This window comes from Babylonia areolata, chromosome 6 (assembly GCF_041734735.1).
Source record: "Babylonia areolata isolate BAREFJ2019XMU chromosome 6, ASM4173473v1, whole genome shotgun sequence".
Lineage (NCBI taxonomy): Eukaryota > Metazoa > Mollusca > Gastropoda > Neogastropoda > Buccinidae > Babylonia > Babylonia areolata.
Window position 1 is genome coordinate 24,953,013 of NC_134881.1, and position 17,354 is coordinate 24,970,366.

The window sequence follows — 17,354 nt, forward strand, 5'->3', positions numbered from 1 at the left end:
TTTTCTTTGTTGCTGTTTTCTTCTCAGTACCACCCTTCCCCAACCTCCAATCCCGTATCCACTCTCAACACCCACTGTGTGTGAGTGTTGATGTGTGTGCTGAAATGAATGAATGTGAACATGTCTAAATCACCATGTAATGAATAGACAATACACCAATGAGAAGAAGAAGAAGAAGAAAAAGAAAAAGAAGAAGAATGAGTACTATGTTTGTAGTTAGGAACAGCATGTAAACCAATGAGAAGAAGAAGTACTATGATTGTAGTTAAGAACAGCACGTAAACCAATAACAAGAAGAAGTACTATGACTGTAGTTAAGAACAGCACATAAACCAATAACAAGAAGAAGTACTATGACTGTAGTTAAGAAAAGCACATAAACCAATAACAATAAGAAGTGCTATGACTGTAGTTAAGAACAGCACGTAAACCGATAACAATAAGAAGTACTATGACTGTAGTTAAGAACAGCATGTAAACCAATAATAAGAAGAAGTACTGTGATTGTAGTTAAGAACAACATGTAAACCAATAATAAAAAGAAGAAGTACTATGTTTTAGATAATAACAGCAAGTAAACCGACAAGAAGAAGAAGTACTATGATTGTAGTTAAGAACAGCATGAAAACCAATGAGAAAAAGTACTATGATTGTAGTAAAGAACAGCATGTAAACCAATGACAATGACAAGAAAAATAAGTACCATGTTTGTAGTAAAGAACAGCAAGTAAACCAATGAGAAGAAGTAATGAAGAAGAACAATGTACAACGTTTGTGACTAAGAACAGCACGTGCACACTGGTGGCGGTCTGACCTTCGGAGCTGCGTGGTGACCCTGTCCTTGTGCAGGCAGCGGATGTTGTCGGTGAGCAGGGTGCAGCCCTCCTTCCTCTGCAGCTGGCTCTGCAGCCAGTCCACAGCCTTCACGTCATCCTCCCACTGGTACGCCTGCAACACGCCCACTTCACTCAGCATGGGAACACTTCTGCTTGAAGACTTGTTTCTGTTTCTGCGTCATTGTTACAGCTCTGTCTGCGCTTTTTCTGTCAACTTCTTTTGTTTCTTTGCTGCTGTCTCTTCCTTTTGTCAGTCATTGTTTGACTCATGTTTTGTGCTACTGTTTCTTCCTTTTATCAGTCATTGTTTAACTCATGTTTTCTGCTACTGTTTCTTCCTTTTATCAGTCATTGTTCAACTCATGTTTTCTACTACTGTTTCTTCCTTTTATCAGTCATTGTTTAACTCATGTTTTCTACTACTGTTTCTTCCTTTTATCAGTCATTGTTTAACTCATGTTTTCTACTACTGTTTCTTCCTTTTATCAGTCATTGTTCAACTCATGTTTTCTGCTACTGTTTCTTCCTTCTATCAGTCATTGTTTAACTCATGTTTTCTGCTACTGTTTCTTCCTTTTATCAGTCATTGTTCAACTCATGTTTTCTGCTACTGTTTCTTCCTTTTATCAGTCATTGTTTAACTCATGTTTACTACTACTGTTCTTCCTTTTATCAGTCACTGTTTAACGCATGTTTTTTACTACTGTTCTTCCTTTTATCAGTCACTGTTTAGCGCATGTTTTTTACTACTGTTTCTTCCTTTTATCAGTCACTGTTTAACTCATGTTTACTACTACTGTTCTTCCTTTTATCAGTCACTGTTTAACTTATTTTTTCTGCTACTGTTTCTTCCTTTTATCAGTCACTGTTTAACGCATGTTTTTTACTACTGTTCTTCCTTTTATCAGTCACTGTTTAGCGCATGTTTTTTACTACTGTTTCTTCCTTTTATCAGTCACTGTTTAACTTACTTCTACTGGCTGATTACCTCCATTACTTTCCACTAGAATCAGGCTGATTGTATATGTTTAAAAAAAATCATTGAAAAAAAACACAATGAAAACACAGACTTGAAATTCTGATGAATGACTGATAAAGCAAAACCAATCAAATAAATCATTTGCCTATTTCTTTACTAATACATTATACAGAGGTAAAAAATCCATACTCTCTGAGTCAAGTGTGAAAATATTGGTGGTGTGCGTCATGTGAAAATATAGGTGGTACAAATCCTATGAACAAAATTTTCACACTGGTTTTTTTTTTATGATTTGAAATCATCTCCACATATCAGAATTTTATTACAGATATGAAAATAACAGTCACTGTTGTGCATCAACAGTGATTCCTTTCACCATGGGTGACTGACAAAACACTGGGCAACACCATCTTGCCACACATGTGATACAGAACTGGTTGGTGGAACTGAAGTAAGCTATCTGCTCACAAGCCGATAACTCGTTAAGCCTAATAAGCAGTACACCTGCACTCCAGTTATAATGGAGGAGTCGCCTATAACAGCAGTTCTATCACTGGTGGGAAAATTACAAATCTAGGACCGCATATGCAGTCCTTCATAATAAAGCGTTGTGCAAGGTAAGACCAGATATGTGGTCAACAGTAAAGAGTTAAGGTGATTGTGAAATGTTCGTTAACAACGCTAAGACAACAAAGAGCTGACAAAAGAATGCAATTAGACACTATCTTCATCTTAATGATGTTGAACATAACAGAATTTAAGCAAGTACCTTAGGATGCAAGTTTTCTCTTTCTCTTTTTTTATTTTTTGAGGATACAAACATGAAATTCATCTTATTTTCTACATCCACAAAAACACCATCTTGCTGTTATATCCCTACTGGTAAGCTTGAACAAGATGAGAAAACAATAATATATTTCAGTCCCCCTTGTCTGTCACTCTGAGAATGAAAGCAAAAGAGAAATGTCTTAAGAAACATGAAGAACAAGGAGAGAAAGAAAAAGGGAGACTAACATTGTGTGCCCCTTGATCCTCGGTGAACCAGCGGCTGAGAATGGAGTCCAGGTGTGCTCGAGACTCCAGGTGGTGGTACCCTCCCTCCTCCATCTTCCTCCTCACCTCCGCCTCCAGCAGCCGTCGTCTCAACCGCCAGTAAAGAAAGCGGCGTGACTGGGACCACTCTATCACGCCCTGAAACACCACAGGGGACCAGTTTTGTTGCTGATCAAAAATCAGTAATGCCTAAATTCTGATTCTGCCTTTTTATGCTGTTTTTGTTATTGTTGCTGACTCTTTTTTCTTTTTTCTTATCTTTGTATTTTTGTTTCTGTTTCCTTTTCTTCAATATGTAAATATTATAAAGCACAGTACAAAAAGCAGTCAGACTGGCTACGAACAATGCATTCTCTGAAACACTCAAATGAAGAATTGTTTACTGTCAATAGACAGTTCAAAAACAATGATACTGGCCACTGAATAATACTCAAAAGTGTCTTGCTGAAGAATGCTTTATGTCTGTGCACAGTTCAAAAAAGAGTGAGACTCAGACAACTGCATAACACTCGGCAACATCACAAAGAGCTATTTTTAATGTGAATCAACATGCTGTACAAAAAGCAATGAGTCTATAGCTACTCAGTGATACTCACTGGGTAGGACAATTTTCACTGTATCCACCATACATGGAACAACTGTTAATAAACCAAATCATACAACATGAACAATTATACTCTGAAAAAAAATAAAAAATAAAAAGAAGAAGAGAAAAAGAAAGAAAGAAAGAAAGAATGAAACTCATTTGCAGATACAGGAAAATTTCTATCTAAACTTACGTTTAAGTAACATACTTACCATGACCCACTAGTGCAGACTCCAGCAGGGGTCTGACATTCCTGTCATATGCAAACTACTATCCACCTATGCGGAGAAAACGAAAGTAGCTACGGCTGATAACCTCCCGGAAGTAGGTAACCTCCCCTTTGCCCCCCTGACTTGCGCCCTCTTTTTCCGGCAGCCATCATGACTCCTGGTATCTTTATTTTAAAGATGTTGTGTTAGTATCACTTCAATGAATGTCATCCCAATTTTAAATTATTTCAAGGAGCAGAAACATTTTAATTTGTTTATTGTCTCAAACATTTTATTGTATTTTACTCTCTGCATGCAGCTAAGATGAACTGGTGGCATACAGTAGTAGAGAGACTCCGTATTTGTTGACAGTGAATGGAGAGACACCAGCATGCTGGCTGAAGACAGCAGAGAATAGAGTGGTCTGTCTCATGCGTCCGACGATGTGGGAGCATCTAAGTCTAAGCCAGCTTCAAGGAAACATCAGCAGTAGATTTATCACAAACACCAACATTCACCAATAAGTTTCAAGAATGAGTCCCTGCTAAAAACAAGACCAGCACACTTGTCAGTGACTGTAAGAGAATGAAGAATAGACAGCCAGCTACTCATAAATGGCAACCTTCTGACCAGCAATATATAACAAATGGAAAAATTAAGTCATCGTGTTCTTTGGAGCTTAACTTCCAACCCATGGGTTCATGCTAAAAAAAAAAACCCAAAAAAACAAGACCAACACACTTATCAAAGACAATGGCATGTTGGGGGACAGACAGACATTAACAGAGATAAAGGCCATATATTTATAACCATAGATATAACACAAACTGAAGCAACAACAATATCCATATCCCATGGTGCTAAACTTCCAAACTATGTGTCCATGCCAAAAATAAAACAACAACAAAAGACCAAAACATTCAGCAGTGACAATGACAAGACTAGGGACAGACAGACACTCACAGAAATGACTGCCTTCCAACTATAGATATAGAACAGGCTGAAGCATCAACAGTCCCCATATCCCATGGAGCTAAACTTCCAAACTATGTGTCCATGCTTAAAAAACAAAGCAAGACCAACACACTCAGCAGTGACAATGACAGGTCAGGGGACAGACAGACACTCACAGAGATGAGGGCTTTATAACCATAGATATGTAGATATAACACAAATTGAAGCAACAACAATATCTATATTCTATGTAGCTAACCTTCCAAACTATGTGCCATGCTTAAAAAACAAAAAAACAACAACAAAAGCAAACAAACAAGACACACTCAGCAGTAACAATGACAGGATCGGGGACACACAGACACTCACAGAGATGACAGCATTCCAACTATAGATATAGAACAGATTGAAGCATTAACAGTTCCCAAATCCTGTGGAGCTAAACTTCGAAACAAAGTGTCCATGCACAAAAACAAGAACCAAGACCAACACACTTAACAGTGACTGTGACAGGATAGGGGACAGACAGACACTCACAGAGATGACTGCCTTCTAACCATAGATAAAGAAAAGACTGAAGCATAACAGTCCCTATAACCTAAGAAGCTAAACTTCCAAACTATGTGTCCATGCTACAAAAAGAAAAGAAAAGATGAACACTCAGCAGTGTTTTTGTTGTCTGTTTTTTTTTTCCATATCCTATGGAGCTAAACTTCAAAAGTATGTGCCCATACTAAAAAAAAAAAAAAAAAAAAAACCCAGACCAAAACACAATGAACACATTTAACAGAGGCTATGACAGGAGGGAGGACACACAGCCAGCCACTCACAGACACGACAGCTTTCTCCTCCATGCGGCCCGGCGTGTCGTGGAGGTCGGCAAAGTGCACGGCCACAGTGTGGTACACCGGGGCCAGCCTTCCCTCAATCCTCTGCATCTCTGCCTGCAGCTCGCCCTGTCTCTTCGCCGCCGTGTCTGCCGATGCTGCCTCCTCGCCGAGTGGTTTGAGGTGGGGGTCCAGTCTCTTCATCACTTTCTCCAGGTCCTTGTGGCGGAACTTGATCTCCACTGTGCCCTCCGGCTCCAGCACCCCGCCCCTGTGGGCATCATGGTCATTATGAAGTTATGTTTGCCACTTTACTATTTCACCCCTGTGGGCATCATGGTCATTATGAAGTTATGTTTGCCACTTTACTATTTCACCCCTGTGGGCATCATGGTCATTATGAAGTTATGTTTGCCACTTTACTATTTCACCCCTGTGGGGTCACTGTCATTATGAAGTTATGTTTGCCACTTTATTATTTTGCCCCTGTGGGCATCATGGTCATTATGAAGTTATGTTTGCCACCTTACTTTTCGCCCCTGTGGGGTCATTGTCAATATGAAGTTATGTTTGCCACTTTACTATTTCACCACTGTGGTGGTTACGGTCATTATGAACGTAATGTTTGGCACTTTACTATTTCGCCCCTATGGGGGTCATTGTCATTATGAACGTAATGTTTGGCACTTTACTATTTCGCCCCTATGGGGGTCATTGTCATTATGAACGTAATGTTTGGCACTTTACTATTTCGCCCCTATGGGGGTCATTGTCATTATGAACGTAATGTTTGCCACTTTACTATTTCACCCCTGTGGGGGTCATTGTCAATATGAAGTTATGTTTACCACTTTACTATTTCACCCCTATGGGGGTCATTGTCATTATGAAGTTATGTTTGCCACTTTACTATTCCGCCCCTGTGGGCATCAAGGTCATTATGAAGTTATGTTTGCCACTTAACTGTTTCGCCACTGTGAGGGTCATCATCATTATGAACGTGATGTTTGCCACTTTACTATTTCACCCCTGTGGGGGACATAGTCATTATGAAGTTGTTTGCCACTTTACTATTTCCCCACTGTGAGGGTCATTGTCATTATGAAGTAATGTTTGCCATTTTACTGTTGTAAAAACTTGCTTCTTCTGTTAGTTTGGCATCAGAAAGAAAAACATTGCTGTGTCTTAAGAAACAAACAAACAAACAAAAAAAGCAATAACATCATTATCAGAAAGAAAAACATTGCTAGGTCTTAAGAAACAAAAAGCATTAACATTATACTGTTCTAGAAACTGGCTTCTTCTGTTTATTTATTATCAGAAAGAAAAGCATTGCTTTATCTTAACAAACAAACAACAACAACAACAAAAAAACAATAACAATTTACTGTTAAAAAAACTGGCTTCTAAGAAACAGAAACACCACCAAAATGTTATTGTTGCAAATAATGGCTTCTTCAATTCATTATCAAAAAGAAAAATGTTGCTTTTATGTAAGAAACAAAAAAAACCAATAACATTTTGCTGTTTCAAAAATAAATTCTTCCATTTATTTATTATCATCATGAACAATCCAAAGTTGTCACTCAACAAACAAAAAAAGAAACATATATAAAGAGTACATGTAAAACAGTCTATTACAACTAATCCAAGTTAAATACACTTTCTGATGCAGTTTATGCTGCAACCACGGCCTCAAAATAAGTTTATCCAAAGCGTTTATCCTGATCTATTTTTGTTACAATTTTTTTCAACAATTTTTGTTACAACTTTTTCAACAATTACTTTCTATCAATGAAAACATTAGAAGAGGTGCCATGGATGAATCAGTTTGGCTTTTCACGTCTGATTCAGTGTTCACCAGTGATCAGGGTTTTGAGGCCCCATTTCAGCATGGTGTTGTGTCCCTACAAAATTACAAACTTTCCCACCTGTCCTTACCTGCTGACAGAGTCAGCAAACAGTTAGCACCTGACTGAAGGTCAACTCACAACACACAGCCCACCTGTCCTTACCTGCTGAGAGAGTCAGCAAACAGTTAGCACCTGACTGATGGTCTACTCACAACACACAGGAACAATAGGAAAAACAGATAAAACTGCACGCAGGAAAAAAAAAAGAAAAAAAAAGGGCGGCGCTGTAGTGTAGCGACACGCTCTCCCTGGGGAGACCAGTCCGAATTTCACACAGAGAAATCTGTTGTGATAAAATGAAATACAAATACAAATACAGCCCACTTTCCCACCTGTCCTTACCTGCTGAGAGAGTCAGCAAACATCTCCATGTGGTCCGGGTTGATGGTGGGATCCACCACGACCCAGGAGCCCCCTCTCAGCTCTCCGCACCGGGGGATGTAGATCAGTACTGGCTGCCGATACTCTCTCAGAGCGTCCACAATGTATGCCCCAAACTTCAGCACTTGGTCGTACATGTCTGACGGGTATGGTTATAGTAAAAATGATAACAGTGACAATACTAACAATAATCATAATCACAGAAATAATGATAATAACAACATAAATAACAATAATGATAATAATCATGGAAATAATGATAATAACAATACAAGTAATAAACATAACGATAATAGTAATAGTACACTTATGTAGCATTTTTAAACCTCTCAAAGTGCTTTATGATAACACATCAGTCAGACACGAAGCACACAAGAACACATGCATCCACCCCCCCACCCCCCCCCCCCCCCCCCCCCCCCCCTCCCTCCCCACACGCAAACACAAACACACAGAAGAAACAGATGTGGATCCATTGAATAATACAAGAGTAATGGAGGTTATATTTATTCAGCTAACCTTTGCACTAACAATCAGTTTTTACACGGTGTTAGAAGCTTTTTATCTAGTGTACTTGGTCTTCAAATTTGCCAATCCCAATTGAAAAAGATTTATACACAAAACAAAAATGAAATATATATATATATATATATATAGTTTAACAGAGCTCACTACTCTCTTTCTTTCTCACACATACACCAACATTCAACTTTGGAGAGTTGGGTGAGGGTTCATTACCCTTACCTTTCATGCCCCCCGAGAACCCCCGCCAGTTAGCAAAGATGATGAGAGGCAGCTCCTCTCGCCCAAAGTCCTTGATGGCCTGGGCTGTCTTGTAGGCTGAGTCTGGGAACCACACCTGACCAGCTTGCTGGATCACCTGCATCGACAATCCAACTGTGTCTTTTAGTTCTATCTTTCTGTTGTGCACAGGTCACTAATGTGGAGGGTGTGTGCATGCACACATGCGTGTGTGTGCATGTGTGTGTGTTTGTGTTTGTGTGTGTGTGTGTATGTGTGCATGTGTGAGGGATGATCACACACACACACAACACAAAACTTAAAAAAAATCACGAGAAATTAAACCGTTTGACCCCTGTTTAAACATGGAGGATAAACAGTAGCAATCCATGCATTCCGTAAGTAATGTAAAATGTTTAAAAAGTCAACTGAGCAATATTTGCTATTTTAACAATCTACAAGAAGTGTGTGTGTGCACAAGCATGCAAGCATGCACACACCCACACACATGCACACACACAAAAGCACCACAACACACCACAAACACACTACACACACACACACACAACACCCACACACCTTGGACTCAGAGTCCAGATTGGCAGGGTCGGCAGGCACAGTCAGTTCCACAGTCCTGGTCTCCACGGCGACGACCCCCACAGGGATGCCCCCCAGCCTTGCCCTCCCCACCACCACCGTCTCTGCCCACGGCTGTAGGATCTCGTCAAACGACCCAACATCAAAAAACCCGTGCTGGAACTGTCGCGTTTCTGAAACACAACCATGAAATGTCAAAACAGTGTAACAAATACACTTGTAGACCAGACCCCTGCCGGAGTTTGCACCAGTGGGTCACGGTAAAGTATGAGTAATTAAACCAGAACTGATTTTTAAAACGAAACACAAGAAATGAAAACAAAAAAGCAAAAAGAAAAAGAAAGAAAATAAGGAAGGCATAATACCAGACACCTTGTGTAATTAAACAAGAATTGATATATAAAACGAAACACAAGAAATGAAAACAAAAAGCAAAAAGAAAGAAAATAAGGAAGGCCATAATACCCGACACTTTCTGTAATTAAACAAGAATTGATATATAAAACAAAACACAAGAAATGAAAACAAAGAACAAAAGTAAAAGGAAGAAAATAAGGAAGGCATAATACCAGACACTTTGCGGCCGGCTAGCATCCAGCGAGGATCGTAAGGAGCCTTGGTGGGCAGGAACTCCACCTCTCTATCCACAGGGTCCATCATGTCCAAGACAGGCAGCGGTCCTCCATGACACTGGTAGTTGTGTTATTATTATCATCATTAGTGTACCAGCCGAAGTGGCGAAGTGGTTAGCGTCGCGGACTGACGGCTGGGAGTACGTGGGTTCGAATCCCAGTGGAGGTGGGTTTTTCGGCCCGTGGCCGGCTCCTACCCAGAGCTGAGTGTGCTATGGGCTTAAATGGGGAGACTGGGACCACACAGTCGAGTGTCATCCACTTCACGGATGTGTCTTTGGGTGTGTTGCTCTAATTACCTGACCAACACTGCAAGTGTCTGTATCTCTCGGGCCTGGTTAACGCCGGGATAACATTATGACAGAAAGCATAGAGTACAGCCTTGTCACGCAGTCCCAAACCAAAATGGACCTCCACAGCAACATTGTCATTGTCATCCTCCTCCTCCTTCATCATCATCAATATAAACAAAACAGTCCCAAAGTCTGTGGCCTTTCATGCCCTGCTCTCATAGTGACCTCAGTTTCGATACCCCTCAACTTCCATGCTTGGGATGAGTCCTGTCAATGTCTTCAGTGTCGGCAGATTCATGGGGGCTGTTGTTTGGGGGACGTGGTGGCGGTCTCCACTCTGGGAGGGACGCTCACTCAGTCTGGCTCTGTGACTAAGCCATTATTGTCGTTAGTAGGGGGCTTAGTAGGTGGTGTCCTAAGTACAGTAAATCAGAACAGGCACCACTGAACACCACCGAAGTGACTCAGCAGCAGTGCAGGGTCTCCTCTGGTGTGTGGCCTCCTGCTGACCTAAAATCGATGGTTCTCTACAGACTGCCAACGCTGGAAATGTGACGGATGAACCCCTTTGTGGCCGTGTATGGGGGAATCTAAATGAGCAGTGTGAGAGTAATGCCACTGAAATGGTGCAGATGATGGGGTAGCCAAAAAAAAAAAAAGTCATCATTATTATACACATACATGTGTTGGTTCTTTTTATGTGCAGAGGTATATTATATGCACTATTGTATATGTGTTGTTTCATGTACGACGCTTAGAGCACATTACATGGGGGAGTTTGTGTCATATAAGTACTACCTATTATTTTCATTATTATCATCATGATGGTGATGACAATGGTGGTAGTGATGACGTTAGAGATGATGGTGGTGATGATGATGATCAATGTATCTATTATTATTATGATCACAATTATCATCAGTATCATTATCATCATTATCATTATTTATTTTTATTATTACTATTATTATCATTTGTAGTAGTAGCAGTAATACCTGTAGTAGTAGCAGTAGTAGCTGTACCATTATCATTATTATTATTACAATCATTATGATGATGATTATCATTATTAGTAGTAGAAGTTGTTGTAGTAACATCATTATCATTGTTACTGATATAGGTGCTTATACAGCATATATCTTCTATCAGAAGCCAAACTCTAAGCGCTTTGCAAACACAGAGTTTGCACACTATTTCGCTAAACAGAAATTGTTTATATATTTAATCCATATGCACACAATTTTTTTTTTCTCACTGGAGTTCTTCAGTAAGAGTTGATTCTTCAGTGTGAACTTAATTACACCATTTACATATTGGTTCTTGAATCAAACTTAATTGAAACCTTTGACCTCCCCCCCCCTCCCCCAAATATGGTTTCCAGCCCCATCCCTCCTCCTCTGTTTTTTTTTTTAGTTGTTGTTGTTGTTGTTGTTGTTTTTGCTGTTTTTCCTCTTCTTGTGTCATATTCATACTTGTACAAAAAATAGCATCTGAAGACAATGATATTTCAAACACACACACACACACACACACAAACACACACACACACACACACACACACACACACACACACACAGAGTTCTGTAACAAGCATGCTTTCTTTAGAGAAAAAAATATCTTAAGCCAGAATCTGTTTGCTTATTTCCTTCTTCTGTTTCTTCACAGCAAATGAAGCCACAATCTTCTTTCTTTTTCTTTTTTCCTGTAACTGTTGTTGCTGCATTCCTCTCTTCTCCCACTCCAACCTTCCCCCTTCCAACACAAACAGACCAACCTTGGGAACGTAGGAGAGCCAGTGGAGGATCTTGTAGACCCCAGCAAAGTCATCAGGAACAACAGCGTGTGTCACCCCGTTGTTGTACATGATCTGTATGCCTCCCAGCTGGTTGTTGCTGGTGTACACCTCCCTCCCCAACACCTGACACAGCACAGGTGAGTCACAGGTGATGCACTGTGCAGGTGTGTGTGAGATACAGTACAATGCATAGTGAGATGTAAGGTGAGATATTCTGCAGACTTTTTTTGGGTCAACCATGAATTTGTGATCTGTGGAGGTTTTGGGGGTTATTTTTTTAAGCATGTAGAAAAGAAAAATTATGTTCTTCTTGCTTTTTTTTTTTTTTTTTTTTGTGTGTGTGAAGGATTTCATGAATTTAAGATCTGAGATTCCTGAGATTTTGACTTCTTCTTTTTTTTAACAAGACATTAACGAAATGAAGACTTGAAGTTCTTGAAAGTTTTGACTTTTTTTTCAATTTGTTTTCCAAGAACAACCAGAACTGTGCTGTGTTGGTGTGCAGAGTATGTGATGTACAGCTGTGTGATAAGGCACGGCATACTATGCTGTCTTGAGCCATGCAACGCTGTGTTGTGTTGGTATGGTGTTGAAGTGTCTCTTACACTGCACTGTGCTGTGCTGTGCTGTGCTGAGCCAAGCTATGCCGAGCTGTACAGAATATCATAAGAACTTGCCAGAAGAAGAAATCATTCACTTCCCTCATTCCAGTGCATTCTTGACAAACACACAAATAAAACGAACACAGAAAAGAAGAAGAAAGAAAAAACACCCACACAGGTGAAGAAAAAAACCCAGTACAGGTGAGAAAGAAAAAAGAAACAATACAGGTGAAGAAAAATAACCAATACATATGAAGAAAAAAAAACCCAATACATGTGAAGGGAAAACCCCAATACAGGTGAAGAAAAAACCCAATACAGGTGAAGAAAAAAACCAATACAGGTGAAGGGGGAAAACCCCAATACAGGTGAAGAAAACCCAATACAGGTGAAGAAAAAACCTAATACAGGTGAAGAAAAAAACCCAGTACAAGTGAAGAAAGAAAAAAGAAACAATACAGGTGAAGAAAAATAACCAATACATATGAAGAAAAAAAAACAATACATGTGAAGGAAAAACCCCAATACAGGTGAAGAAAAAACCCAATACAGGTGAAGGGGAAAAAACCGAATACAGGTGAAGAAAACCTAATACAGAAGAAAAAACCCAATACAGGTGAAGAAAAAACCCAACCGATACTGGTAAAGAAAGAAGAAATCCAATACAGGTGAAGAAAAAAACAACAACCCAATACAGGTGAAGAAAGAAGAAACCCAATACAGGTGAAGAAAAAAAAAACCCAATACAGATGAAGAAAAAAAAAAAACAATACAGGTGAAGAAGAAAAAACAATACAGGTGAAGAAAAAAACCCTAACCAATACATTTGAATAAGGTAAAAGCGCTCATACATTTGAAGAAGGAAAAAAAAAAACACCCATACAGGTGAAAATTGAAAATATGCCCATACACATGAAACAAGGACGTACATACAGTCTGTGGAACACAGCCAACATACACGCCAGAACTCAAGAAGTCCTCCATACCTTGTTCAGAGCAGAAGCCCCAGTGAGAATGATGTGAGAATTTTCCACCTGGATGACTCGCTGGCCCAGCCGCACCAGGTAGGCTCCGATACCTATGGCTCTGCAACTCACCTGTACACAGCACCAAATGTCAGCTTAACTGCGTAAGTAAGAACAAAAATGGGCGTCCATAACAACTGTAACAGAAATTAAGACCCTAAGTTAACTACAAGCCCGAGAACAACAAAAACATCAAACAAATTTCCATAACAATTAAGAAAATCGATTTTTGCTGTGTGTGTGTGGGCTTAGTTTTGTTTTTTTAATATTTATTTACAAAAAAAACCCTTACAAACAAACATACAAAACCTCCATTCATGTAAAATTCTTTGTTTGCATGTTTTCAGAAATATGGACAATGTCATTTTCTTTAATAGTCATCAGATATTTATTTGTGAAATAAGACAACCAGATAAGATAAATAATGAAAATCCATGTTTCAGAGAGTTTAGATTCAATTTTGTTATCTGTATATTCATAAATCTGAAGTCACACCATCGAAAGTTGACACAGGTTTTATCTGACACACTGTTGATAGATAGCACAGGTTTCACTTGAGACCACACCTGTCACAACAAGCACAGGTAAAAATACGTTCACTGACCAGGTTGATGGTGACCACCTCATTGTAGGCAGCTGACGTCTCTCCAGCAATCATCCCAGACCCCCTCAGGTTCTCCACCCCCAGTCCGTCCTCCTTCCCTGTCAAACAACACCTCCCTGTCACTGGGAGTCCTCTCAGCTTGGTAACAGTCTTGCTTGAATCACTACAACTATGACAGGCACAACAGCCGAGTGGTTAAAGCGCTGGACTTTTAATCTGAGGGTCACGGGTTTTTCCAATCCTGATCACAGTGCCTGGTGGGTAAAGGGTGGAGATTTTTCCAATCTCCCAGTTCAACAGATGTGCAGACCTGCTAGTGCCTGAAACCCCTCGTGTGTATTTGCATACAAAAGATCAAACACACACATTAAAGATCCCGTAATCCATGTCAGCATTCTGTGGTTTGTGGAAACAATAACATACCCAGCATGCACCCCTAGAAATGGGAGTATGGCTGCCTACATAGCAGTAATACAAAAAAGTCATACACATTAACGCCCACACGTATATATCAGTGAACAAAGGAGTTGCAGCCCACGAATGAAGAAAAAGACTACTATTACTACTTCAACTACTACTGCTATTCCTACTACTACTACTTGTATGTCTACAAAGTGCTTTCAAACATCTCTAAGTGTTTTACAATAACAAGCCAGGCACATACAATGCACACAAGAACACACACACCAATTCACACAAACACACACATGCCCATGTGCACACATGCACATTTGCACACACACATGCAAGCATGCTCCACACACACACACACACACACACACACACACACACACACACACTATTCCCGCCCCCAACACCCACCCTCATCTAATATCACTTAACAGTGAAAACTTCAGAAAATGACATTAAACTAAAGAAAGAAAGAAAAGCACGCTCAATCATGCACAAACATGCACATGGAGTGCCTCACATAAGTAGACTGCTTGAAAAGGAATATCTTTAGATTTGTATTAAAGGAACTGAGTGAGGGAATGTGACGCACTGAAAAAGGCAGTGAATTCTAGGTGTGTTTTTTTTTCAACTTTCAGGTATCACAAATGTTCCAGACCAATGCTTAAAATCAATTCAATAGCTCTGATCATGATAAATTGCCTGGATAATCTTAATAATGTTTTTCTTACTAATCTCCTAGTAAATTATAACAGCATTCAAAACAAACAAGTGAATAACGACTATGATAAAAACACTCACTGAAAACTATAACACAGCTGCAAATGTTTGAAATTGCTTTGATGCTTCATGAAAACGAAAGAAAGAATATCCTGATCATTATGTTAAGTGGAGCTGCCACCAAACGGTTGTGCATCAAACTTGGAAATGAGTGTCCCAGGTCCAGTTCTGCAAGGACCAGGATTACTCCACTATCCATTAGACAATAAGTGATGGGCTGGGTGCTAGTCTCTTGAATGAAATGATTGAGTGCCCAAATGGCAATAAGATAGCACATGACACAATGATGCAGAAAAAACACACTTTTGAGAGTAAAACAAATATGCTTGCAGACAGAAAATAAAAGAGAGACAAAAGGGGGTGGAACAGCATCGTGATAACACACTCTCACTAAGATGGGCAGCATGAATTTCACAAAAGGAAATCTGTTGTGACAAGAAAGCAATACATGCACAATATGAAATGCAACACAATGCAATGCAATGTGATACAACAAATATTCTAAAACATCTCATAGAAATCATGATCTTTTATATTGCTCTTTTTGTCACAACGGATTTCTCTGTAAGAAATTTTGGCTGCTCTCCCCAAAGAGAGCACGTTGCTACAGTGAGAGCACCACCCTTTTTTTTTCTCCCTCTGTCTGCAAGTGTATTTGTTTTCCTCAATGTGATACATGAAGCAGAATATAGATACATACTGAATTCTCCATATCTTCTGAATAAGTCAGATTTAACCAGTTCCACCCTAGGGGGTTTACAGCCTGGGCAGGGTTACATGCCACACTGATGCAGAAAAAAAAAGCAACAAATGTTTTTCCTCCAAATTACAAGTTAACACATCGAGAAATACTGTAGAAGTTAGTTCCTTATCGTTAATGCATACATAGGAATGTGAAAACAGTTTCAATGGGACAAATTTTGAAGCCAGAGCAATGCTCAGAAACAGGGCTTAGTCAGTTAAGAAAAAGCAATTGCTGCACATACCTCTAAAACTTTTTAGCTGTTATCATTTTGTGTCACTGATAAAAACAAAAACAAACAAAAAAAGAAGAAGCAAACAGCATCATACACATTGAATAATTTTGTTACAACCGTTGCTATTTATTTGATGTAAGAACAGAAAGAAACAAACAAGGTTTTATACTTTGAATAAGTTTGTTACTGCCATTGTTATCATCTAATTAAGCACAGATGGTAACAAACAGTATTACACACTCCATTGTTAAGATTTTGAAAGCAAGCGTAAAAGAAGCAAAACTGGATATCAAAAGCAAGCACAAAAAGAAACAAACAGTATGATACACTCTAAAGTTGGTTGTTATTGTTGTAGTTCTTATCTAAATAATCATGGGAAGTTACAACATTAGGTGTCAATGTGAGAGGGATGGTGTGAATCACTTCTGTGGGTGCATTACTGTGCCTGTTTCATACCTAGAAAGACCTTTTGTCTATGCCAATGAATTTTGACAGTGTGCGTTTTGCTTATTTGGTGAGTCAGTGTTCTCCTCTTTATGTATTTGACTTTGCATCATACTGCAGAATTTTCACAGCTTCTTCCTTAAGGCTACACGTTTCTTGCTGTTCTGATCAAGCTTTATCATCAAAATTCTTTCTTGCGTAGATTTAAATATCTCCAACCTGTTGCAGCACACGCTTATAGCTACAGCACCATATGACTCTATGATTCTTTTTCACGTAGCACAGACTCTAGACTCTTTGCATATCTGGTTTTGTTGCTCACTTGTGAGCTTGTCATGGGTACCTTTGTGTGGTATGTCACAAGAAACACTTCAACACTGTGCCAAAGATTCTGAGACGGGTTGAAAAGATTGTGTTGAACAACTCCAAGGAAAGTCTCAATGGCCTACTGGGTCAGTAGCAACACCACAAGCCTCACCGATGATGTCTGTGATCTTGTACCTGGACTCCCCCTGGTCTTCAATCAGTTCAGCTTTCACTGAGTTCATGGCACTCACTTTCTTGTACTCATCTGGTCGGAGGTACAGGTACTTGAAACCCTTGTTAGAGAAAAAAGTAAAACCTGAACCTAGATACATAATAGATAACCACAGAAAACAACACAAAGAAGAAAAAAAAACGATAAGAAAGAAGCAAGAAGAATGTTAGCAGAAAA

General features: G+C 39.4%; 1 protein-coding gene across 1 annotated transcript in view; it reads right to left on the reverse strand.

Moving 5' to 3' along the window:
* Positions 1-17,354, reverse strand: part of LOC143282860 (acetyl-CoA carboxylase-like) — an 80,072-nt gene that overhangs the window by 5,862 nt on the left and 56,856 nt on the right. The window contains 11 exon segments of the mRNA XM_076588715.1: positions 815-948; positions 2,830-3,006; positions 5,448-5,715; positions 7,700-7,877; positions 8,483-8,618; positions 9,059-9,249; positions 9,646-9,766; positions 11,776-11,919; positions 13,385-13,495; positions 14,028-14,125; positions 17,118-17,238. Of these exon segments, the coding sequence (XP_076444830.1) occupies positions 815-948; positions 2,830-3,006; positions 5,448-5,715; positions 7,700-7,877; positions 8,483-8,618; positions 9,059-9,249; positions 9,646-9,766; positions 11,776-11,919; positions 13,385-13,495; positions 14,028-14,125; positions 17,118-17,238 (1,679 nt within the window).